This window comes from Crotalus tigris, unplaced genomic scaffold, assembly GCF_016545835.1.
Source record: "Crotalus tigris isolate CLP2741 ecotype Arizona unplaced genomic scaffold, ASM1654583v1 scf7180000024437.13266115, whole genome shotgun sequence".
In the NCBI taxonomy this organism is placed as follows: Eukaryota; Metazoa; Chordata; class Lepidosauria; order Squamata; family Viperidae; genus Crotalus; species Crotalus tigris.
Window position 1 is genome coordinate 5,075,354 of NW_024100606.1, and position 26,832 is coordinate 5,102,185.

The 26,832-nt window shown below is 43.8% G+C and overlaps 1 protein-coding gene across 2 annotated transcripts in view; it reads right to left on the reverse strand.

The window, feature by feature from the left end:
• The window catches only part of PARM1 (prostate androgen-regulated mucin-like protein 1), a 70,613-nt gene that overhangs the window by 36,502 nt on the left and 7,279 nt on the right, over positions 1-26,832 (reverse strand). The window contains exon 1 of one of the 2 annotated variants that reach the window (XM_039331781.1): positions 819-1,051. The exons of the other annotated variant lie outside the window; for it this stretch is intronic. Coding sequence (XP_039187715.1) covers positions 819-870 — 52 coding nt within the window. The 5' untranslated portion in view covers positions 871-1,051. Of the gene's footprint in view, positions 1-818; positions 1,052-26,832 lie in introns of those variants that run through there. 2 annotated transcript variants of the gene reach the window in all.

Here is a 26,832-nt window from a genome sequence, read left to right on the forward strand (position 1 = left end):
AGGCTGATCCCCCTCTTCTTGTGGCAGCCTCTCAAGTATTGGATACTGCTGTCATGTCACCCCTAGTCCTTCTTTTCATTAGACTAGGTGTACCCAATTTTTGCAACTATTCTTCATAGGTTTTAGCCTTTAGTCCTCTAACCATGATTAATGATGATCATCTTTGTTGGTCTTCTTTGAACTCTTTCTAGAGTCTCAACATCTTTTTTATATGGTGGTGACAAAAACTGGATGCAGTATTCCAAGTGTATTTTTCAGAGACATTATAAAGTGGTACCAATACTTCATGTGATGTTAATTCTATCCCTCTGTTAATCAATCTAGGATTGCATTGCCTTTTTTGGTGGCACTGAAGGCTCATATTTAAGTGACTGTCCACCAGGACTCCAAGATCGATGCATTCAAGACAATTTTCATCATTGTTCTGTTGTATTTCTGTAGAATTGTATTTCTGTAGAGATGTATTTATTTCTTATATATAGTGCAATCCCATCTCCCCTTTTATTAGACCTGTTTCTTTTAAATAATTTATATCGCTCTAGCTGCACATTCCATTCATGGATTTCATCCCACCAAGCAACAATGCTGAATCTGCCCTCATTTGCAGAGAAAATAAATGAACTTCCTGCTAATTAGTTAGCTAAGGTGTGCAGGAAGCACATTGCAATAGTAAAGGGACAATCTTGAAACCATAATGGGTATTAATTCATTTACAATGAATTGGTTGATTTTAATCTCTATAATGCTTGAAATGTTTCTTTCCAGATTCTTCTTCATCTGGATATGATAATTTGTCATTAATAAGGCAACTGACTTACCTGCTATTTCTCCATTGTTTGTGTCTGCATTCCTGAACCTCCAGCCTTCCATTGTGAGATTTTTTTTCCTTTAAATATTTTCTTAAAACATTTGTTGTTTAACAGATGGAAGAGAATTCATGCGTGTATCAATGCAAACTGAAGAATCAATCATACAAATGTAAAAGCATAAAAAAATAGCATGACATGTAGGTAATTAATATAATACAAATAGATTAGAGAGATTGTGTAGCAATTTTCCAATCCCATTTTTGAATTATGGGGAAAAGCTGATGAAAGAATTTTTGCTGCCATGTGAAATGACATGGAACATTGAATAAGAATTACTCTGACGTGCATTGGTAGTTTTCCCATGAAGGTTAAACTTCCTGATATTTACTTCACCATTAAACAGACACTCAAAGGTCAAGCAGACTTCTCCAGCCTGCACATCAAAGAATATATATGTTTGTCAGGGAACATAGCTGTCTGTCATTCAGGGATGGCTGCACATGTATTCCATTTACATCTGAATCTGGTATCTGAACTTTCTGAAAAACTGACACTGATGAGAGTACTCTTGAAATTTATAACTCCTTTCCCTATGAAATCTATTCTGTCTGCTGGGAAACCTGGGTTCTCTCAGATAGTTTGCAGGGTGGAAACAAGGAAAGATGCTGAGACTCTAGAAAGAATACAGAGAAGAGCAACAAAGATGATTAGGGGATTGGAAGCTAAAACATATGAGGAACGGTTGCTGGAATTGGGTATGTCTAGTTTAACGAAGAGAAGGACAAGGGGAGACATGATAGTAGTGTTCCAATATCTCAGGGGCTGCCACAAAGAAGAGGGAGTCAAGCTATTCTCCAAAGCGCCTGAGGGCAGGACAAGAAGCAACGGTTATGACTCGTGAACATCAACTCCCAGAATTCCTGAGCTAGCATGGGTGGCTCAGGAATTCTGGGAGTTGAAGTCCACGAATCATAAAAGAACCAAGGTTGCCTACCCCTGCCCTAGGTCATTCCAAAATATTCTAGAAACTATAAATGTAATCCAGATCGATTACATCCCAGAGTTTTGAAGGAGCTGGTAAACATGATCTCGGATCCACTGAATCATATCTTTCAAAGATCTGGAGCACTAGGAAACTACTAGAGGACTAGAAAAGACCTGATGCGGTTACCATCTTCAAAGCAGGAAAAAATGGATTCAGGTAACTATTGTATAGACTAATCAGTCTAACATCAATACTTGTGAAGATCCAGTAAAATATATTCAAGCAACAGATGTGTGAACATTTAGAAACAAGCAAAGCTATTATTAGAAACTAACATGAATTTCTCAAAAACAGACCATGCCAGACAAACTTTATTGTATTCTCTGACAAAAGCGGAACAGCGAAATACTATGGACATAGTATACTTGGACTTCAGTTAAGTTATTAGACAAAGTAGACCAAAGCCTACTTTTTGGTAGCATAGAAAACTGTGGGGTAGATAGCATCACTACCAGATGGATTTGTAACTGGCTGACTAACTGCATTCAGTGTGTAGTCCTCAACAGAACTACATGGAGGGAAGCTTGCAGTGGGGTATCCTAACATTCTCTCTTGGGTCCAGTACTCTTCAACATCTTCATAAATGATTTAGATGACGGAATATAAGGGGAACTCATCAAATTTGAATATTACACAAAGTTAGCAGGAATACCCAATATTCCTGGCTCAAATACAGAAAGATCATGACAGACTTGAACATTGCGCTCTATTCAACAAAATGCAATTCAGTAGAAAATAAAAGCTTAGACAAGAAGGAGCATTGGCTTACCTGAACGCCTTTTCTCAGCATGATGATGAAGAATCCACCAATGGGTTATTTCAGTCCTCCTGCCCAATCAGACCAATTTGTGAAGTTGTCACGCCTCCTCATTATCTGGGGCTTCCGGATTCATCGAGGGAGTAGTCAATGACAACAGGTCGACGTGATGACTCTCAAGCAGGTATTAAAAGAAAGTTACCCAAACAAGTACCCCATCTGGACCTGACTGACATGTAATAGGGGAGAGCATGGATTCTTCATCATCATGCTGAGAAAAGGCATTCAGGTAAGCCAACGCTCCTTCTCCAGCATGATGACAGAAGAATCCACCAATGGGACGTACCAAAGCCTCTGGAGTCCCTAAGGGTGAGAGTCAGTTGGGGCCGGACCCCCAGATGGTGTGACCACTTGTTGAAAATACACCTAACAAAAGCGGCCTCAGCTGACGCAAATTTATCTAAACGATAATGTTTAATGAACGGAGACCAAGTCGCCGCCCTGCAGATGTCCTCGATGGACGCCTGGGTAGTCCACGTCACAGTTGTAGCGGCACTGCGGGTGGAATGTGCCGTCACATGAGGAGGAACTGGTAAGGCAAGAGAAATGTAAGCGCATGAGATACAAGCCCTGATCCACCTGCCTATGGTGGAAGCTGATGTCTTTTGACCCATTGTAGACGGCTGGAACGACACAGAGCTTCCGATTTACAGAAGGGTGCCGTGTGCTTGATATAACAATGTAACGCTCTCCTTACATCCAAGGTGTGCCAACGACGTTCCAATTCATGTGACGGGTGAGGGCAGAAATTTGGAAGGATGACCTCCTGTGTTCTATGGAAAACCGTATTAACCTTAGGAATGAATGGTCTATCCTGTCCTCATGAAACGTGCACAGATCCTTCCTAACCGACAAGGCAGCCAATTCTGAAATACGCCTGGCCGAGGTAATAGCGATCAGGAAGGAGACCTTGAGTGACAAGTGTCGCAATGAGCACGTTTTGAGTGGTTCAAAGGGAGCTGAGGTCAGTGCCAAGAGGGATACCTGTGAATTACGGGCGGTCTACTATTCGTGACTCCCTTAAGAAATGCCCGGATGGCGGGATGCCGTGATAAGGACTCTGAAGAGTCCCAAGAGAGTACTGAGGAAAGTGCTGCTGTCTGCGTAAAGTGTTCGCCTTTGTTCACGCCCTCCATTAAATATTCTAGGACCCTGGGAACAGTCACCTGTGCTAGACTTTTGTGCTTCTCGTCACACCAGCGACAGAAATTCTTCCACGTATGGTCATAAATGCAGTTTGTTGCCAGTCTCCTGGCCGCCTGGACCATGTCGATCACCTCCACCAAATAAGATTCCCTAATTAGGGTGCGGCGCTCAAGTGCCAGGCGGTCACTTGCAGCCATTGGGAGTCTGGATGTTGAAGATCCCCCTGCGTCAGGTGAATCTGGCTGTCAGGAATCTGCCACGGGGCTGGGGATGAAAGATTCACCAGGTCCGTGAACCAAGGTCTCCTGGGCCAGTGAGGAGCGATGAAGACCAGTTCCGCCTGTTCCTCCAGGATCTTCCTGATCACTGCTGGAATTAGAGGCAATGGAGGAAAAGCGTACAACAGGCCCTGAGGCCACTTGCAGCGCAGCGTGTCCGTCCCCTCTGCTCCCTGGGAAGGGAACCGAGAGAAAAACCTTGGCAGCTGAGTGTTCTCCGGGGAGGCCAAACCTGTCCGATATCTGCCTGAAATTCTCCAGATGTAACTTCCACTCCGAATGATCCACTATCGACCTGCTGAGGGAAGTCCGCCTGTCGATTTGCCTCTCCCGAGATGTGCTCGGCCCTTATGGAGAGCAAGTGTTTTTCTGCCCAGGAGCTCAACGCTCGAGCCTCTGTCATGAGGGACTTGGACCGGGTGCCCCCTTGCCCTGTTCACGTGGGCTTTTGCGGCCATGTTGTCTGTTCTGACCAGACATGCTTTCCCCTGACTACTGTGTGGAACTTTAGAAGAGCGAGATGTATTGCTCTGAGCTCTAACCAGTTTATGCTGTGTTTGAGGTCTGTTTGTGACCACCGCCCTTGAGCTATCTGTGATTTGAGATGAGCCCCCCAACCAAAGAGACTTGCGTCCGTGGTCACCTGAACTCGAGTGGGCTCCTTGAACAGGGTCCCTTTGTGAATGTCCGATGAAGTCCACCAGCTGAGTGATAAACGTACCTGAAGGGAAACCCGGACCAGCCTGTTGGATGTGCTGGTGTGCTGTCTCTGGTATGGGAGTAGGAACCACTGCAGGTCCCGAGCATGTAGGCGGGCCCACAGCACTATAGCTATGCAGGATATTAGCTTGCCTAGGAGTTGGGAAAGCGTGGCCAATGACACAGCTCTGTGTCTGCTCACCTTGCGTGCCAGGTCTCTGATGCTCCTGCGCCTCTCCTCTGACAAGTACACGTGGCACGAGTCCGTGTCTATCACTGCTCCCAGATGAAGCAGTGAGGGAGAGGGAGGGAGGTAGAGGGAGAGGGAGGGAGGTAGAGGGAGTCATCTGGCTCTTGCTGAAATTTATCAGGAAGCTGTGCTTCTGCAGGGTTCTTATGGTGAGAGCCAAATCCAATTGGGCCACTGAGACTGACAGGGACTGGATCCGAATGTCGTCCAGATAACACTGGACCCTTACGGGAACCAGCTTTAAGTGAGTGGCCCAACACTGCCAGGATTTTGGTAAAGACCCTGGGAGCCGAGGAGAGGCCGAACAGAAGGGCTCTGTATTGATAATGGCAGTTGAGGTAACAGAATCGCAGGTATCTGCGATGATCCAGGAGTATAGGAATGTGTAGGTATGCCTCCTTTAGATCTATTGAGGTCAATAGATCTCCCCGCCTGATACTGGTTAAGATGGAATGTAATGTTTGCATTTTGAACCTCTTGTATTGAAGGTGGAGGTTCAGTCCCTTGAGATCAAGGATCGCCCTCCATCTCCCAGAAGACTTTGGGACTACAAACAGGATGGAATAGTACCCCAGTCCCACCTGGTTTGGGGGAACTTCCTCTATCGCCTTGATGGTGAGTAGGTCTTGGATGGCGTCTTCCATGAGTCCCCTTTTTACATGGTTTCTCATGGCTGGGCAAGACATGAAGTGGTCTAATGGTGTGGACTTGAACTCCAGGGACAGGCCTTCTCAGGAGTCTGTGGTCATATTTTCCCATTGGCGTATGAAGAGAGATAGTCTGCCGCCAATGGGAGGACCTCTCTCTGAGTCATTTTCCGCAACGGAAGGGTCGACCCCCTCTGCCACGAAAAGAATGTTTAGTTTGTGGCTGGTACCTGGTTCTGTCCCTATAACCTGTCCTATCAAAGGAGCGCTCAGCTCTGGGAGCCAGTGGTCGGTATGATTGCGCAGGCTCCGTTGCGGCCCCAGTCCAAAAGGACTGCTGGCGACTGTAAGGAACAAACCATCTGGTAGTTCTCCTCGCTACATGTGAAATCACTTTTTGTTTCTATTTATTCTCAATGAGATATGGCGTTAAGGCCTCCTCAAATAATTTGCCGCCCGTGAAGGGGGCCGTGGCTGCGCACCACTTATGTTTACTCTCGGCCCTCCAATTTTTTAGCCACAACAGCCTCCTAGCGACAACGCTGGAGGCCATTGCCCGGGCTGAATGTTTGGCCGAACACAGGGAGACATCCGCCATATCCTCGGATGTGGCTAGTAATTTGGTCAGATCCTGATGGATCTTGGTTTCTTTCAACGGAATTCTATCCTGCAACTGACGAAGCCAGGTAATAGAAATTCTTGCAAAGAAGGAAGTGGCCGTAGCTGCCTTAGCTGCCCAGGCAGATGCCAAATGGGCCTTGCGCAAGGCCATTTCGGATTTTTTATCCTCTGCCTTAAAGGCGTCCGATACATCTGCTGGGAGGCTGGCGGTTGAAAATAACGGGGCCAGAGATTTATCTACCTTTGGAACTTCTAATAAGTCCGCTAAGGTCTTTGGCATGTCTACTATTTTGCGCTCAGCCACTCCCTGAGTAGGCTGAGCAGCTGATGATTCCCGGTGTCCCTGAATATTTTTAAGGAATAACGGGGGACAGGGAATTTGGAGGTGTTTGTCTACTGGCTCAGCAAACAGGGGAATAGATACCTGATCAGAGGAAGGTTGAGGGGTTGAGACCGGGTGTGAGGAAAGCTTACTGGCCTCGCAGACTCTGCGCAGTAATTCAGGAAAAAGTGAAGAATTGAACAGCTCTGACATAGATTGAGATTTGTAAGTGGGTTCCTCACAATCCGACCAACTGTCCCTATCTTCCTCATAATCCAAAACATCAGAATCGGAAACAGGAGAATGGGATGGGGGGACTATACCTGACTGATCCAGGGAAGGATGTGTGGCGGTTGTTGGTGCAGAAGAAGAAGAAGGTCCCGGAATGGGAGACGCCTTCGGGTGACCCATTGATGCCATGGCTTGGGACATGGCCTGCGTTATCCATGCTTTGAGCTGGTTGGAGAGAGACTGCTCTAGCGGAGGCCATAACCCTGTAGCAGGTGGTGCAATAGCAGCAGCGGGTGCTGTCAACGTACCTGGCAAATCAAGGTCCTCCCCAAACAAGGGTGGCCCTACCTGACCAAGGGTCTGAGTCGAGACCTGTTGATGCACATTCTCCGATGGCCAAGCTCTCGATGTGGACGGTTGAGGCGCTCCCGTTTCAGGTGGTGTTGAGGTCGACAGTGTAATACCCCTTTCAGCAGCCGAGCGTTGGGCTCGGGAGAATTGCTTCTCCAGAGCTCTGTGTGTACAGTCAGCCAGCCTGTCGCTTGCCCTGCCAACCCTCCTGCCATGTTTAGATTTGGATTTGGCCTTACCTGAAGGTGCCTCAGGTGCTGGCTCAGCTTGGACGGGAATGATGTCTGCTTCCAGAGGAGTTGGCTCAGTGGTTTCTGCCATTTCCATCGAAATGCAACCCAAAAATAACTGACTCGGTCTGCAAGGGACATCAGAGGCCCCCGTGAAGGGAGAACTGACTTCACGTGAATTGGCGTGAGTCGGCCTACTGGCTAACTTGAGCACATGCCTGGTGCAGAAGCACTTGTCACTCCGCAATGGGTGAGGTGAAATTACACGTGTCCCACAATAGTGGCGATGGTCAGGAACTCGGAACAGCCATTAGATGCAGAGGGGCAAACAGGCAATGGGTGACCAGACCTGAAGTACCGTTGCTGCTGTTGATTCCGCCTTCCTGTGTCCTCAATACTAAAAAATAAATTCTGAAACACCAAGTCTCAAGGCAAGTTAGTATCAATGATAACAATGTGCGAAATTTAGTAAACTCTGTTGAACTCCACTAAGTGACTGCCACCAAATGGCGACCTGGCCTGGGTGAAAAATGGGTGCTTCCCTCAGGAAAAATGTCTCCAAAATGGCGGACGCTCTAAGTGGTGAGGGGGGATTGGAGGCGGAAGGTAGAGGAGATTAATTGAGCCTCCTAATAAAATCCAAGCTGTTTCCAAATTCGAGGCTTTACAGCAAATTCAGGGAACAGAGTTTGAAAATGTGCCTAACAGTTGTTAGGCGTGAAGAAATGCTCGTCGCGGCACCATGAGGCAGCCTCCGCTTCAGCGGCAGCCACGAGCAAGCCAAACAACAAGGAAACACCAGGAAAGAATTTCCCCCGTTGCTGCTCTAGCGAAACTGCAAAATCACTGTATTGAATTAATTTTGTCGTCAAAAAGGGTGCTCCGTGGATCCAAAATAGCGGCCGCTATTAAGATCCCTGACCGAGCCCAGTCATAGAAGAAGCCACGAGGCTTCAAAATGGTGGCCACCAGCCGACAAATCCAAGAATGTGAGCTAGTCAGGGAGATAAGCAAGGAATCCCCTTAAAGCGCCCCGAAGGGAAACTCTTCCTAGCTCTATCAGGAGTCCCTGTGATAACTTAGCAAAACGCTAAAATAGGGAAGGGAAAGAGCTGTCCCCCCCCAGTCCTGGAGAGGAGTCCTACTCAAACCCAGAAGGTAAGGAAATTGGAATCAGAATCCCCAGAAGGGAAAATAATTTCTACTAGTTCCCCTAATTTTGAGAATCCACCAATGAGTCTGTAAATCTAATCTGACCTGCTCCAAAGTACCGAGAGTCAAGATATCACGTCCTCATGGGTGAAAGACCAAAATGAAACTGGAAGCCCCAGATAATGAGGAGGCGTGACAACTTGACAAATTGGTCTGATTGGGCAGGAGGATTCTTCAGTCATCATGCTGGAGAAAAACCAAATGCACAAGTACAGAAGGGGGAGGGGAAATCTATGAGTCTTAGTGGACAACCATTTAAATATGAGTCATCAATGTGTTGCAGTTGCCAAAAAACCCAATGAAATCTAAGTTGCATCAACAAAGGGGCACTATCAAGATACTATCAAGATCACTTGAAGTGTTAGTATGTCTTTATACTGCCTTGGCAAAATCATACTTGGAATATTGCATTCAGTTGTGGCCACCACCATATAAAAATTTTTTGAGACTTTAGAAAGAGTGCAGAGAAGAGTAACAAAGATGATCATGAGGCTGGAGACTAAAACATATAAAAAACAGTTGCTGGAATTGGGTATGACTAATCTAATGAAGAGAAAGACTACAGCTTGAGCTGAAGGTTGGAAGACCTCCAATATCCCTTGCAATTCAGTTATTCTGTTAAATTCTTTTAAATCAAAACCAAATTGTTCTGTATTCTGATTTGTAATAGAAGCAATGTAGAAAACAAATTATTTTTCATTCGTTCAATGGTCTTACTTGTAGAAAAGAGCAATTTCAGAAAGATAGCTTATCTCAACATGTGAGAACATCACCACTGTGTGAAGTAATCTTAGACTGCTTGAAAAGAGAAAATTAGTAAAATTGATGATAGAAAAAGGGGAGAATTGAAATATGAATCCTTTAATTTGAGGTAGAAGGAATTTTTAATGGCGTTGAATTGCCCTTCCCTATTAATTCCTTTCAGAATACAAGAACTTGAGAATCTTAAGTCTTGTTCATGACAATGGACTGCCATTGGTGCAGGACAACCTGTAAGGAATAGCACAAGTAGGAAATGAAGCGCACATATCATTATTTGTAGATATGTCTTCCTTCCATTGGAAATTTTATATACCAGTATATATGTCTAAGGTTCACCAGTTATGATAGAAGCATCAGATTATTATTATATTGCAAGATTCAGAGGAAAAACCTCCAATTTGAGTGGTCCATAATGCATTTAATCATAACTTTCATCAATCCAAGAGGATTATTTATGCTCTAAATGCGGAGAATCCAATGGGCTGGATAAGAGTTGTGTATAATAAATGAAAACAGTATTGCACAATCACAACACAAATTCTGACCCTTTTGCAGATGCATCATGATGTTGCATGCACATATAAAAGAATCAGAGCTTATGTTGCAACGCTGCTTTAATTAACTTGACAAAAACATTAGATGATATGGATGTCTCCGAATGAAAGCTTGTTGGGAATTCTATCAATAGATAGAATGAACAGACAACCAGATTCTAACCTGAAAGAATCAAGGATTCTGGAATCAGGACCAAATTAAGCAAAAAAGGTAATCAAAATGTGATTAGATTTAGCTTGCCAACACACCTGTAGCAACATTCTGTAGTTGAAAGTACACATGAAAAACTCAAGGTTGCAAAAAGAAAACATAGCAGCTGTAGATCTGAAATGGAACGATTATGCAACTGTTGCTTGATGTGACTATTAGCACAAAATACCACACTTTCTGGTTTATGCAGTAGAAACTAAAACAATTCTTATCCTTCCAGTTTACAGAAGAAATATCAAGCAAAAAACTCCCAGTTATCTGTCTTTTAACTCTGTATTTATGAAGGTCTTTGCCAGCAACTTGCTCAACAAAATGTTTGTTGGAGGCAAGACTAAATTTGATCAGAGACTTGACATGCAGAGAGGGAATATTTAGTCCTTTCCTCCCACACTGAATCCTAATCTAAAATTATCTTCCTAAAGTTATTACTTATTCCACAAGAAGGGAAGGAGAAAAGTTTATCTGCTTAATTTTCCTGCCAGCTTCTCTTGTAGGAAGGGGTAGGAAGGAGGTAAATTTAGGAAAATATTGTAGCTTGGGAGAAAAAATCTCATTCTTCTCACCATCCATGTCTTCTTAATCAAATTAATAATCTCAAACAACTTTTCTTAATTAAAAAAGATAAGCAAACCAAGCATTTTGTTTTAGAACATTAAAACCAAGTACAAAACCCTAGGTTATAACCCCAAGTCACATATTCATCCACCCAGAAGAACAGTTAGGTATTGATTTGTGAGACCAAAAGTTTTCTTCCCTTTATTGTTATATATTTATGCATTCACCTATTTATATATTATGTCTTCAAGGCTTGACACCCACAAGCTTAGAATATTTTAAGAATATACTTTTTTCATGTATACATGGCTTTTCCTTTGAACCTCTGTTGATCACTCCCATAAACAATACTTAGCGTTTTAAATTCAATGACATAACTGCCTGGCCCAAACTAACATTGTCACTGTCATAATGCAGGAATCTAGTTTGGAAATCACATCCTTCTGTAGAATTTTGCAGTTTAACACTGCTGATTCCTGTGGAAGCAAATAATGGTTTTTTGTTTTGTTTTTTTACTAAAGATATTACCTGAAATTGTTAGATGAAGAAATAAATTTTCTTTTGGCAAAGGGATCTTATTTTGGTGGCTGACAATCTATTTTTTAGTCTAAGTCAGGCATGTCAAACTGCCAGCCCGCGGGTCGGATGTGTCACACCAAAATAGTGTGATATGTTGCGTGATGTCACGTGACATCGTGAGTTTGACATGCCTGGTCTAGGCCCTTTCCTTGCTGTTATACAGGTAGTCCTTGATTTATCACACAATTGAGCCAAAAATTTCTATTGTTAAGTAAGACATTTGTTAAGTGAGCTTTGCCCTATTTTACGACCTTTCTTGCCATAGTTGCTAAGTGAATCACTGCAGTTATTAATAACAAGGTTGTTAAGTGAATCTGACTTCCCCACTGACTTTGCTTGTCAAAAGATGATCAGATGACCTCAGGACACTACAACTGTCATAAATATGAACCAATTGCCAAGCATTTGAATTTTGATCATGAGGATGCTGTAACTAACAGTCATGTGAACAGCGATCAAAGTCACTTTTTTCAGTGCTGTTGTAACTTCAAGTGGTCACTAAAAGAACTGTTGTGTTGAGGACTACCTGAATTAAGGGAGAAAATAACAGTAAAACATGTAAACTTTGAGAAGAGTTTTAGTAAAGAGAGACATGTGGGAGAGAGGGGAGACTGGTATTGGCTCTTTCCTTTTTCTTCTTCCTCCCCCATTATGATGCAATTAAGGTCCCATATTTGACTTCATACATAAATGAATTTTAAGATTCTATCTCAAACAAATTCTCTAAAGTTTAGAATTCTTTTCCCTTTAAAAAAGGATGACTGGACGTTTTTAATTCGTTAATATTTGCTTTGAAAAGGAGTTAATGTGTGTTATGGTTTTGATTGATAGTATAGTTGGTTAATGTTAGTTAGATTATGTTTGTTTATTTGTTACCCTGTAATCAGCTCTGGGAAGTGGGAGAGGGGTGGGATTGGGTTGGAGGGGTTTATATTGTAATTTGTAAAACTTTTAATAAAAAAAGAAAAAAAAAGAAGAAAAAGATGACTGGTATAAATCATTACTGTGACTATTGTGGTTTGTAGCAGGTTATTTATTTTGTCATATTTATATAGCCACCAATCTCACAGACAAGTGATTCTGGGAAGCACTGTAGTCCAATACCATTTAGGTTATTACGATGCTTAATTCAAACTTGCATCTCAGGCTAGGAGTAGTTGTACTGCTTTTCAATACACCATAAATTCATATATTTAGAAAGCTAGTTTTTATGGAGTAGAGGTTTCATATTGATGTCCATTTGTTTTCTATAAGCACATTTTTAAAAACTTTCTCCAAGTCTGAGAAAGTATAGTCCAGACAGAAGATTACCACTTCACTGAGACATTGATCAGTGCCTCAAGAGTTTGATGGCCTTGAATGTTAGATGAAGACATGTGGAGCATTTAAGTCGCAGCCTGGGGATTTTGTTAAGTGATTCCGGTAGAGCCATAAAAAGCCTGAGCATGTTTCATTATACTGCAAGAGGTATGGGAGAAAAGTAGAGATTTCTAAGCTTCATTCTCCACAGTCAATTTGTTTATGATTTAAAACAGCCTGCATTCTCTCAAAGTAATTGGATTTCATATACCAGGAGTCATACATCTCTTTCCGCCTTGCAGAAACCACCTCCTTCCAAGTTCTGGCCAGCTGCTGCTTGAGACAACATCCCTTCACCAGGTCCAAAAGAATTGCCAGCCTAACAGACTTCTCTGCCAGGCCTATTCTGTTGAGCAGAACAGTCTGTTTTGTGTCACTAAGTCATTCTGACAAGTCAGCTGACATTTCCACATGCAGTCCTTGGAGGTGATGAGGAATGACCTTTTTTTTTTTTTAACTATACGTCCTGTAAAAATCTACAGCTAACATAAGCTGTAACAAAAGTGCTTTCAAATCCAATTGTGTTTTCAGCATAAACATATTTAACAACCAATGTATTTTAATTATACTTTTGTAATTCATTATGGTCCTAGATCTCTATTCTGCATAAAAGCAATAGTAAAATAGTATTGGTCTAAGATTTGGATTATTGGATTGATTTTTTCTTCTTCTTTTTTTTTTTGAACAAGCTAACAAAGAATTTTATTTCCTAGGATTCCAGAGAATAGCAGAAACAAAAGTAAATGCTGAACAAGTCACCTAGTAGGAAGGAATTTAGTTTGCTGCTTCACATAAGAAAACAGCAGAAATTATTCCAAATAACAACTGTTCCATAAAATAAATAATTAAACAAAACAAGCAAGGGTGATTCTACAGATTTGCATAGCTAGCTTAACTTCTATGGGCTATAAAAATCAGATCTTTACTTCATAAGGATAAATGTAAATATCTTGTTATAGTTATTCTGACTGATAATTGCAGTATTATAGACGTTAAATGCAATCTTGAGAGTACTGAAGCTTCTTTCCTGTGCAACGGCAACATTTCAAACAAAAAGACTGGTAATAATAATAAAAAGTTATCATGACTAGTTGTGTTTCCCAGTTGTGAATATACAATGTGGAATCAACTTCAGTAAAATTAAGATTATGATCTTTGCAAAAAGACCTGAATTGCAATTCAGTTTTTTAATTTTTCCACAGGAGAACAATATATTCCAGCAGCACTGAAGTTATATTCATCTAAGGCTCATGCACAACTACTCTTTGGTGCTTAGCTGGGACCTTACTCCTCTTTTACTCCTCTGGAAAGCATGGAATCCAAATTCCTAACAGCTATATTTCAGGTAGCATGCTGTATCCCAAGTATAGTAGTAGTAGTACTAAGGAGGGAGACAGGATTATTTAAAATAGAAACAGGTGTACGGATTTACATTTTTAACATATTGATTAAAATTACTCTTTCTCCCTAAAGGTTTGAGACAATTATGAATATAGAAGACAATTACAAATCAGTATGGTTTAGAACCATTTTACAAAAACTCTACAAAAAAAATGATGAGGTATGAGCGTGCACATAATGCATTCAAATAACACATCAAAGATATGGAAATCTTGACCAGTCTGCTCTTCCCAAGAATGTTTTTCTGAGCAAACTCCCCCTTTTAAAGCAGCAAAATACTTATATCCAGTGGTGGGATTCAGCCAGTTTGCACCAGTTAAGCAGAACTGGTAGCTAATTTTTTGTTGCCCAGGCCTTGGATGGACTTCCAGAAGCGGCATCCATACAGAGAACTGGTTGTTCCCATATTTGAATCCCACCACTGCTTTTATCACATAAATATCGCAAAAATCTGAAGAGGATTAGCCTCTTATTCTTCTGAATAATGCCTCTGGATATCAATGCAATTTCAACCACCATTTCAGTGTGCTCAAAGCCCTTAATTCTAATTTTCTGATGCAGAAAATACACACACACACACACACACGCACGCACGGCAATAGCAATAGCACTTAAGACTTATATACTGCTTCACAATGCTTCAGCCCTCTCTAAGTGGTTTACAGAGTCAGCATATTGCCCCCAACAATCTGGGTCCTCATTTTATTAACCTCAAAAGGATGGAGCCAGTCAGAATCGAATCCCTGGCAGTCAGCAGAATTAGCCTGCAATATTACATTCTAACTTCTGCACCACCACCCCATATACATCTTACTCGGCTGATTTATGATAATCTGAATATGACCAATATATGAAAATCTTCCTACTCAACATTCCTTGATGCCCAAATGATTTGTGTGCAGTTGTAAATGTTTCAAAGGATTTTACTACCTACCATTCTTAATTATGCTGCTTTCTGACCAAAGCAAAGTCTTAGCTGAACATTTTTACTTGGGCCTATCCCCTCTTAGAAAAAATTGTCATTAACAAGGATTAGTCTTGTAGAACCTGATGCCCTCCAAAAGTGCTGGGATTACAATTCTCCAATTAGCATGGTTTTAGAACTCCTGGTTGGAGAATCTGGGGAAGTCAATAGATTGGGGAAAACTGAATGGGCTATATTTAATCTGTGTCTACACAACCACAGTTAGAAATAAAATGAAATTTATGCCTATCTGTGATTGATTGAGGTACTCAGAAAAGAGAGAAAACTGTTTGAGAGTACAAAATGGCTTTCTATATGTCTCCATTGTAACTTGCTTCCTTTACTTCCAAATTTTCTGCTATATTGATGGACCAAAGTTCTCATGGTGAAGCATACATTTTTCTTTTGAAAATGAAATGTGGGGAATAAAGAGAGGAAATGAATCCTACTCTATTCTGAATTTTGTTAAATTTTATATATATTCTATGGAAAGGAGAAAGAGAAAGAACAGGCCTGAGCACTATTTTTCACTTGATTATTTTGTAATGCACTTTCCCAGCCTCCTAATTCTCCAAATGTGCTGGAATATAATTCCCATAATTTCTTGTTCTTTGTGGAATTAAGGCTGCTGCAAAGCTTCAAACAGAATTAAGTACAGTAGCCCCACAAGACTTAAATTATTACATGCCTGAATAAAATTAGTAACAACAATTCTGTTCTATGATCAGTACATATAACTGGACTATAAGACTTATTCTGAAACTATATACAATTGTATATCCAGTTTATCAGATCTAATAACCCATAGATTTAATTAGTCATAGTCCCTGCAAATAACCATTTTCTTTCTATATGTGCCAAAACTGCCAAGACACATGACTTTCCATGCTTAAATAAATAAAAAGTTATATTAGATCCATGATGGGTCTTTCTGTAGCACATTTAAATTTTAAAGTCAGGATCTCATTTCTCTATTAATTTTGAGATAAATTGTGTCAGTTGAGGTAAATTATCTCAATGTTTGCCTTATCCTGCTAATTTTACACAAAGGAAATACAATGGTATTGTGTTTATGTTGGCCTGAACAATTTCTCAGGAAATGTACATTAATAGGAAGTAATGAAATAACATCAAGATTAAAAATCGGGCTACATGTCAGCCTACTGCACTACCTTAATTCCAACCATTTCTTATATTTAATACTAAGGATATTGCCATCTAAACTCACTATCTTCTTCTCCTCTATTGCCATTTCAAAAGTTGGTCCTGCCACATGTTATCAAATATGGTAATAAAGTTTACCTACCTATCTGCTGCTATCACAACTGCCTCTTTAGCAGCATAGCTTTTTTAAGTAACCCAGACCCACAATTTCTGTGGCTGCCACTGCTGCCCCCTGTCCTGGCTTTACTCATGCTGCCCCAATTTCTGGAACAGCCACAGCTTTAAGAGAACAGAATGGTCAATATCCAGGAAGTGTATAAATAATCCATCTACTCTTTTTCAAGAACTAGGGCTGCAACCAAAAAACACAGTTATGGCACTGCAACAACTGGAGAAGCAGAAGCGGAAATGCCTCAGCAGTGCAATTCAAGGTCCAGAATGTGAGAGCACCAATCTGCTGTTTTCATATTGATGCTTGTGGGTAAGAATTTGATAGACTGGGACTTAAACAAATTTGAAGCATTTAAAGTAGATGATCTACCTGGGCCTGTGGAGTTATTATTCACCTGATTTCTGAAGCTGGTGGAATCCTCTGATCCCAGCCATCTAAAGTAGGAATAGATATTTTCAACAGCAATGCCCTACGTTTGGAATTGTCTCCCCAAAAAGGCTGTGTTCTGCTAGGCGAGGTTATTTCTATTCCTTTCACTTTTGAGATTGAACTATTCCTTCAATGTGTTTTAGCTTAGAGATCATGCACAAACTAAGAATTAAAATATGCTTAATACAGAAAGCATAATCATACCAGTTAAAAGTTCCTTAATGGATAAAACAGCCATCTCAATAACAAACTAAAATATAGCCACTTTCTAGAAAGTATTTATCACAACCTAATTATAGGTAGGTAATTAGTGGGTTAAGAATGAGCCCTATTCCTGAATTCAAATTTGTATTTAAGTCGGCAACTGTACTTGCAAACAGACTGCCTATTACTAAAACTGGTGGACATCGTTAAAATGTGTGGCCGGGAATTCCTGAAAGCATTGACAGCTTCAGCGCTTTGTCAGCTTGAAGGAGAACGCTGCCTGTCATTTTTAGTAATACTGTAGGCAGTCCATTTGTATTTAGGCGTTGTTCTTAAATCAGATGTTCTTAATCAGAAAACTGCATGTATATTATCCCTATGGCTATAAAAAATTTTAGCCCTTTGGGATTTAGCAATTTTTCCTAACACTACTGCAAAGTCCAGCAATTTTTCAAAGCTGACATCAGTTGATAAGTCCCTATAAGGAACATTTGATGTACAGTTTGAAGTAGCTTTCAACATTATTTGAAAGTTTATGCTATATATTGTGAAAGTTTTGATCTCTCTGGTTTCTTCACAGTATCTCTAGACAATAAAAAGAATAACAAAATCCCTAAATTTAAAAGGTTATGAACCATTGCTTATAAACATATAACTTCTAATGTAAAAGGATCTGCTGATAAGAAAAAAAACCAGCTTTAGCTAAAAAGACATTGCAATCTTTTAAAACCAGCTATTTAATTGTCAGGTCCTTCACTGAATTTGATACACTCCAAGTTTTATCAGTAGTGCTGTCTTAGCCAACGCTCAAACAGGGTACATGAAAAAGAAAGGATAAAACCTTTCCTTTGTATATTTCCAAAATGGGAGGGATCTTTGTGACTGAAAAAAGTAAAATTCCATTTATAATGCTTGCCAAAGATCATATGACTTGCTTCACACATCTAAGGGCTCTACTGCATAGCAGACTTAAATTATCTCCCATCTCAAATGAGCTGGAAAAATGGCTCCAAAATTTCAATCCATTCTCCAGCTTGATTCTTCTGGTCATGTGTTCTGTTTGGAAGGAAGTTATCATAGCTCTTGACAGGTGAATTCCCAGTTTCTCTGCCTCTCCTATTTGTATCTGAAAAACAAGCCCAAATTGCTTTTCTTTCCCTGGTGGTTGTTTCAGGACTGGTTTCCATGGAGAAACCTTCTGTCTCAGTCCCTCTTCATTGATTTCCCTTCAACTCTGATACCTTTTTGTTTGGCATACCCAATAGAACCCTGAAAAACAACAGCATGGTTAACATGCTCCCTGTCTCAAAAGAGAAAACTGGCAAAATCCTTTATAAATTTCACTTGTTTTTTTAAAGATACCATTTCATAGGCCTATCAATGAACAATGAAAAAAAAAAGCTCTCTAGAATTTACTAGTCCACAAATGGCAGGAAAAACGTCTAGTGATAATATATTGTTCTTTTCTGACTATTTATTACTTCCCTATATTGCATGGCTTGTGACCAGCAAACAGGAGTGTTTTACTACATCACTTATTAAAGAGCTAGAACAATGAGAGACCGAATGCCCAAACTGCAACCCAAAACCCATTTATTTATCACCGGGTGCCGGATGGGCATGGCCGACTGGGTGGGCGTGGATGTGGTGGGTGTGACCACCTCGATGATGCTTGTGGGGAGGGATGCCTGTGGGGGCCGGGCAAGGTTGGGAGAGATCCAGGAGGTCTCTGGCGCGTGGGACGATGGGACAGAGGCTCGTCCTACGGGGTGAAGAAAGGCGAGGCAGGGTGGGTGTGCCAATTGCCGCGGGACAAGGCAAGGCAACGCAAGGCAGGGGCTGGAGCAGACGCCAGTGAGTGCATGGGGGCCGATGGTGTCCGTCAGCAGCCACAGCCTCCTGGCTATCCTGCATAACGGCAAAGTGGCCACAGAGCCCCATCAGCATGGCCAGAGACGGCCCCGGGACAGCCGGAAGGAAGCCCTTACCCGGCCTGGGCCCATCCACTTGATGGCTTTGATGGGGGTGGCTTCTACTGCTGCTCGAATCGGTCAACCATGCAAAGAAGCAGGAGGAGGGGGAGGGCAGTCGGGGGTCTGGAGCCACCTCGGCTACTTGCTGGCAGCCTGACGAGGCAGTGGATCTCGCACACCAGCTGTCCCTCCTGCTTCCCTGCATGGTTGACTGGTCGGAGCAGCAGCAGAAGCCGCCCCCATCAGAGCTGTCAAGTGGATGGACCGGGCTTCCTTCCGGCCATCTCCGCCCGCACCAATGGGGCTCCATGGCCAGTTTGCCATTACGCAGGACAGCCAGCATGCTGTGGTTGCTGATGGACATCGTTGGCCCCCATGCGCTCGCTGGCCTCTGTGTGTGGGGGCCACTGGTGTTAGGTAGCAGATCTGGAAGCGAAGCTGTGCCATCCATGCTCACGCTGGTGGGAGTGGCGGTGGCAAGGGAAGGTGGGATCTGACATGTGCCCACCCTTTGCCGCTGCTGCCCTACATCATCCCGCATGCGCCCATGGAACGTGTGTGTGAGATGATGTGGGATGGCAACGTGCGTGCGCCACAGCTCACCTCACCTTACTCCACCACGGCCTCCATCAGTGTGAGGATGGGCGGCACAGCTTCGCTTCCAGATCTGCTGCTGGCCGGGCTTGGTGATGCAGGGATCACCGCCGCCACCTCCTGTTTTCCTGTGTAGTTGGCCGGTCAAGGGGCTCGGAGCAGCAGGAGGAACAGCAGCGGCTACCCCCGTCAGAGCCGCGTGTAGACAGGGCCTGCACTAGGTGAGGGCTCCCTTCCGGCCGTCCCGGGGCCATCTCCGCCCACGCTGACGGGGCTGCATTGCGGAAGGGAGATGGGGGCTTTGATTCCCTTCTGCTGGCCTCCCCCAGCCCTCTGCCCGGTGCCCCTTCTATGCACTCCTACATGACCACAGTGTGGATGAGAGGCTCGGCCGGCAGGGGGAGCAGCTTTCTTCTGTGGAAGCATCCCAGCCCTCCCGCCCCCCCCCTAGCCAGACCTTCACCTTCCCCCAGCCAGGACCTGATTACCCCCACCCTCCTGCACCCACCCCAGCCGACCCCCTGAGCAGCCCAGCCCAACCAAGACAGAGGGAAGGTGAGGCAGAGAACTGGTTGTTAAATGATTTAAAACCTACCACTGGTTGCTTCCAAAGGCCGCTCACTCACTCTTCTGCCAAAACTGCTCCTTTTATAGATTCCCTCACCCCGCCCAGCTGTCACAACTTTTCCCAGACTCTGCATGCGTGGAGAGGGGGAGGGGAGGATCCTGGCCCTGAGTTCCTCTGTCTGTGGCAATGGCGTGCATGGATGGCTGTGTGTACCGCCTTCTTTACATGCTGACGTTGCAGCCATTTTCAAGGTATATGCATTATCTAAGAATGCCATAGGTTCACCACCACAGATCTAGAAGGAATCATGTAATAAGTGAGCATAGCAGACTTCAGGTTTTACGTGGGATATTCTTCTTAGATAATGCATATACCTTGAAAATGGCTGCAACGTCAGCATGTAAAGAAGAGGGAGCGTGCTGGCAATTTCATACATAACATTTAAGGCATGTTTTGTTTCAATGCTTGTATTTTTCTGCTTCTTAAATGAATGGAATTCTTTGGTTCACCTTGCCTTTCTGAAGCCTAATCTTTTAAAAAAAATACCTAAAACCCACCCATATTTGTTCTTTTGCTGTGTGGATTCTTAATATACTCTAAATATTATTTTAAATGTATTTATCAACAAGATGTACCCTGTCAAGTATGATTTTTCCCATTCAGTCTGATGTCCTAGAAAATAGTCTTGACCCCACATGCAGTACAAGATATAGATTATGCATTAGGCTTTTTCTCTAACACAGTGGTTCTCAACCTGTGGGTCGGGACCCCATTTGAGGTCGAACGATCATTTCACGGGGGTCGCCAAACAACACAGTCCACCATTTTCCCCCCTTTTCCTTAGCTGTGCTACTCCCTTTTATTCTATTGGTTTTTGAAAGCCAATAGAATAGACTCTCTTGAATAGAGTCTAATTCTATTGGCTTTCAAAAGCCAATAGGAATTGTCCAGGCTGTCTCTGCCCTGCTGAGCCCGCCAAAAGTCCCATTCTGCAAACGGTGCTGCACCAGTTGAGTAGTCCTCGACTTACGACCGGTTGGGGATCGCGGCATTAAAAAGGTTGAGAACCACTGCTCTAACAGCATCTGTATTTTGAAATCCACCCAACCAAGTTAAATTTGACCTTGACTCTTCTTTCATTCCAAATGTTTCTAAACATTTCAGTTCCTGTTATGACTGTGGACAACAACCAAGTTTGTTTTTGATCATTTTATTTTGTTAAAATATTCTGGGTTTTTTAAAAGAGCCACTTTGGTCTAGTGGTTAAGGCACCAGGCTAGAAGCCAGGAGACTACAAGTTTTAGTCCTGCCGTAGGCATGAAAACTGGTTGGGCATGTCATTCTCAGCCCAGTTCATCTCACAGAGTTGTTGTGAGGAAAAGAAAAGGAAGAACATTAGGTATGTATATCACCTTGAGTCATTTATAAAAATAGGAACATTGGGATACAAAAGTCTAAAAATGTTTTTGATTTGCAAATACTTTTCCCCCATACCTATTTATGTTTGTGGAAATTGTAATTTGGTAGCATGGGTCAAAATGCTAGACCTCTCAAAATTGACTACCAAAATATTAGGCTTAAAGATCTGGAATTCCCAGTTAGCACAGGAGAAGGCATTTTCTTTCTTTGGATCTTGTTCATATGACTTGGGGAGGAAGGTGTTAACCCAATACAAGCTAAAAGAAGTAATTGCTGCATCACTTTCTATTGCCTGGTTGGGTGGGGTAGATCTGCTGAAAGAGATTTCATTAAAGTGAGGACTGAAGGGCATAGGACAGAAACATACTCAAAACAGGAAATGTCTGTTGCTGGATAAGAAATCAAACTATACATGCCTAGAAGAGAAATAATAATTTACAGCCCAAACCCTCCTATAAAATTAAGTCTGAATTGTCTTTTATTCAGAATAGCAAGAAAGAATATTCCTGGATCACATTTACAGGTACTCAGAGATATCTTGATGATTGACAAATGCAGCATGTAGGAAAGCAATAAAAGATCTGGAATACTGTTAATAATATAATTTGGAGTAACTGACCATGAGTTGATAGTTGATAGTTAATCAATCAATCCACACTTTTCTAATGTATTTAATAGTCACATACTATTTGCCTGAGAATTGAGAAGGTTTATAAACCTATAATTATCACATTCAGAGCATCTGTGGAGTAATGTGTCAAAAAAATTCAAGAGGGTGGTTGTAATTATATAACTAAAGCCCCACCCTCTTTTATGTGTGACATGTAGCATACATAGAAGCCCTGATTTCTATATTCACTTTTGCTACAGATTATTTTTGCAGAACTCCACTATTGCAAGAAATTACATTGATCTATCAGTTTAGGAGTATGAGATAGGCCATTGTCTTACCTGAACACCTTTTCTCAGCACGGAGATGGATAATCCACCAATGGGTTAATTCAATCCTCCTGCCCAATCAGTCAGCCAAACTTGCCACACTTGTCCTGGGCCAGTTGTCCCAGTCTCGACGAGAGCGAAGCTACTGACTGACAGCATGACGTGTTGGCTCACAGAAACTAACCCTAGGCCTAAGGACCTAAATGTGTGGGAGTGGATTATCCATCTCCGTGCTGAGAAAAGGCGTTCAGGTAAGACAACGCCCCTTCTCCAGCACAGGAGATGGATAATCCACCAATGGGACATACCAAAGCCCACTGTCCTTAAGGGAGGGAAGCGGGCAAGTTTGGAACAGTGTCACGGGGCACCACCTGTTGCAGAACCCTCCTGCTAAAGGAGGCCTCTGCAGATGTGTACTTGTCCAGTTTGTAATGCCATATGAACGGCGAAGGTGAAGACCACGTGGCCGCTCTACACACCTCCTTGATGGAAGCTTGAGTAGCCCAAGCTGCAGATGTGGCTGCGCTACGTGTAGAGTGAGCCACTACCCGACGCGGAACCAGCAAGGAATCAGACTGATATGCCCCCGCAATGCAAGCTCTTATTCACTGGCCAATCGTGGAGGCCAAAACCTTTCAACCCTTGGAGGAAGGGTAGAACGAGACAAAGAGTGCCTCAAAGCTGCGGAAAGCGGCTGTCCGCTTGATATAATGACAGAGAGCCTGGCGAACATCCAAGGAATGCCATTGCCGTTCCAGATCATGGGAAGGATTAGGACAAAAATCTGGGAGAACGATATCCTGAGCCCTGTGAAATAGGGAGTTAACCTTAGGGACGAAGGTGGGATCTAAGCAAAGAGTAACATGGTCCTGGTGAAAAATACATAAATCATCCCTGACTGAGAGTGCTGCCACCTCAGAAATTCACCGGGCCGAAGTGATGGCTACCAAGAAGGTGACCTTGAGAGATAAGGATCTCATGTCGTACGAACTGAGGGGTTCGAAAGGAGCTTTGGTGAGAGCCTGCAGGACCCGAGGCAATTCCCACGAGGGATATCTATGGACGACAGGAGGCCTAGTATTAGTTGCACCCTTGATGAAAGATCAGATCAAGGGGTGTTGGCTCAGAGAACTAACAGTGTCGCAAGTAATTAATGTAGAAAGGGCTGCCACCTGTCTGCGCAATGTATTAGGTGCCAATCCCTATTCAGACCCTCGAGTAAGCAATCCAAAATATTTGGAATGGTCAAATCCGATAAAGATAGGTGGTGAGTGGAACACCACTGCAAAAATTCTGCCACGTGGCATCGAAGATGCGGTTGGTAGCCAGTCTACGAGATGCCTGGATTATGGAAATGACCCCTGGTGAGCAGGAATCCCAGGATAGGAGCCAGCGCTCAAGTGCCAGATGGCTAACTGGAGCCATTGAGGGTCCGGGTGAATCAGATCCCCCTGGATCAGGGAGACACGGTCCGGAGGAAGTCTCCAAGGACGTGACTGGGAAAGACTGACGAGGTCAGCGAACCAAGGCCTCCGCGGCCAGTAAGGGGCTATCAAGAGAACCTCTGCCCTCTCCTGCAATAGCTTGCGGATGACTGCCAGAAGAAGAGGGGGAAAGGCATAGAGGAGGCCCTCCGGCCATGGAACCCGAAGGGCATCTGCCCTCTCCGCCCCCAGAGTTGGGAAGCATGAAAAGAATCTCGGCAGTTGTGTGTTTGCCGGGGAAGCGAACAAGTCCATGATGGGAAGGCTGAATCTGTAGATCTCTCTGAATAGAGCCAGGTGCAGACTCCATTCTGAATGATCCACGGTCGACCTGCTCAGAAGGTCTGCCCATTTGTTTGCTCTCCCGAGATGTGGTCTACCCTGATTGAGGCAAGGTTGGTCTCTGCCCAGGAGCCCAGCAGCTGGGCCTTGGTCAGGAGGGCACGGGATCGGGTACCCCCTGCTGGTTCACATGGGCCTTTGCCGCCATGTTGTCCATGAGGACTAACACGTGTTGCCTCGCAATCCTGTGGTGGAAGTGACAAAGAACTAGATGTATGGCCCTGAGTTCCAGCCAATTGATATTGTGCCTCAGGTCCGACCGAGATCATTGTCCCTGGGTCCACTGCGACTGATAGTGTACCCCCCCCCAACCGAACAGACTGGCATCCATTGTGATCGTGAGCTGACCAGGCTCCTTGAAGAGAGACCCTCTAGCCATGGTGGGAGAGATCCACCATCTGAGTGAGCGCAGGATTTGTGGAGGAATCCTTACCTCTCGGTTGGAAGTATCGGTACCCTGCTTCTGGTAGGGAAGCAGAAACCACTGAAGAGTCCTTGAGTGTAACCTGGCCCAGGGAACGATTGCTATGCACGATATCATCTTTCCCAATAAGGGTGACAGAGTCCTGTCCCTGCAGACCTTGAGAACCAGGTCCCGTATGCTGTCCTTGCGTTCCTGGGACAGATAAACCCGGCATTCTATTGTGTCTATTATGGCTCCCAAGTGAAGCAGTCTGGTCGAGGGGACCGTCTGACTTTTCTTGAAGTTTACCGAAAAGCCGTGATTCTGTAAGACCTCGATCGCCAGTCGCAGGTCTGACTGAGCAGCCCAGGAGGACGATGATTGGATTAAGATGTCATTCAGGTAATATTGCACCTGAATCAGCATCAACCTCAGGCATGCGGCTGGGACCGCCAGAACCTTGGAAAACACTCTTGGAGCCGATGACAGGCCAAACCGGAGTGCCCTGTATTGATAATGATGGCCCATGTAACTGAATCTGAGAAACTGGCGGTAGCCGGGAATGATAGGAATGTGCAGATACGCCTCTGTGAGGTCTACGGACATTAGGAAGTCCCCCCTTCAGATGCTGCCTAAGATGGACTGAAGTGTTTGCATTTTGAACTTTCAATATACCAGATGAAAGTTCAGGCCTTTTAGGGCTAAGATTGCCCTCCATCCCCCCGAAGTCTTGGGAACCATGAAGAGGATGGAGTAAAATCCACGACCCCGTTGAACCGGAGGTACCGGTTCTATGGCCCTTATGTCTAATAAGTGACGGATGGCCTCCTGCATAAGACCTTTCCTTACTGAATTTTTTGATTGAGGGCAAGAAATGAACCGTCTTGGTGGACTGGAAGTGAATTCCAGGGATAGACCGTGTCGAATGGTGTCCAGGACCCAGGCGTCTGTGTGGTGACCTCCCATTGGATGACAAATAGGGAAAGCCTGCCCCCTATGGGAGGATCTACTCTGGAGTCAATTCCTGCAGAAGGGATGTCCCCTCGAAAGGGCCATTTGGACTGAAACTGTTGCCTGGGTCTATCGACCGGATGGTCCTGTCTGGGAGTGAAGGGTCGTGAAGGCTGTGTAGTCGAAGGAATAGGGGCAGATTGAAAGAATTGTCTACAGTTATAAGGATTAGTTCTTTCCGGACGGAGAAAGGCGTCCTTGGATTGGGAGGCCATGTTATCCTCCATGCTGGTATAAAATCTTCAGGTGCACGAGAGGATACCCCTGGAAAAGGATCAATTGGCTAATAAGGGTGTAGGGCAATGGCTGGTAATAACTGCCCTACCCCCCTGGTCATCGGACTGGTGGTATCCAAAAGACCGGTCCTACCTGCAGCCGCTATAACGTCCCCCAAAGGTTGGATTGCGGCCTGCTAGTGAGGCTTGCTGTGTTGCCGGGCCAGCAATGTAAAAGGTGGCAACTAAATACAGAGTCAGAGGCTGGGAACTACTGTGTTAATCAGCTAGCCAAGTGATGACCAGGTCTGGAGACACCAGAGGGCCCAATAAAATCAATTGGGCCTATGCCAAAAGGAATGGAAAGAGGGAAAAAAGGGCATAAAATGCTATGAGGAGAAAGTCCCCAAGGACTACAAGAGAGAGATCCCAGGTGATCCTTGGCTGTAAGGAACCTGGGAAGGGCCTTGGCTATAAGAAACCCCTGAAGAGCCTTGGGTTGGAGCCACGAGGAGCTTCCAAGATGGCGGCTGCAGCCGGTCAGGCTCCCAATCTGGCCTAGGTGAGGGACCCAATGGTCAATATGCCCAGAATAGGAATGATTTGCCACTTGAAAAGAACCTCCAACCACCGTAGGAGTAGATTGGGGAAGCTCCGACCACGAGATGAGCTGGGGGAAGGAGAGGGGGGTGAATTGCAGCAGCGCTGAGCCCAGTGCTGAGCTAAGAAGAAAGGGAAAGAAAGGAAACGGAAGCCTCCATTTGCTAATGAATCCTAATGGGAGCCAGATGAAGGAAGAGTCCTCTGGAGGAGCGCTGGTCCCAGCGCTACTCAGAGGGCTGGAAATTAAAGAATGGATAATCCACCAATAG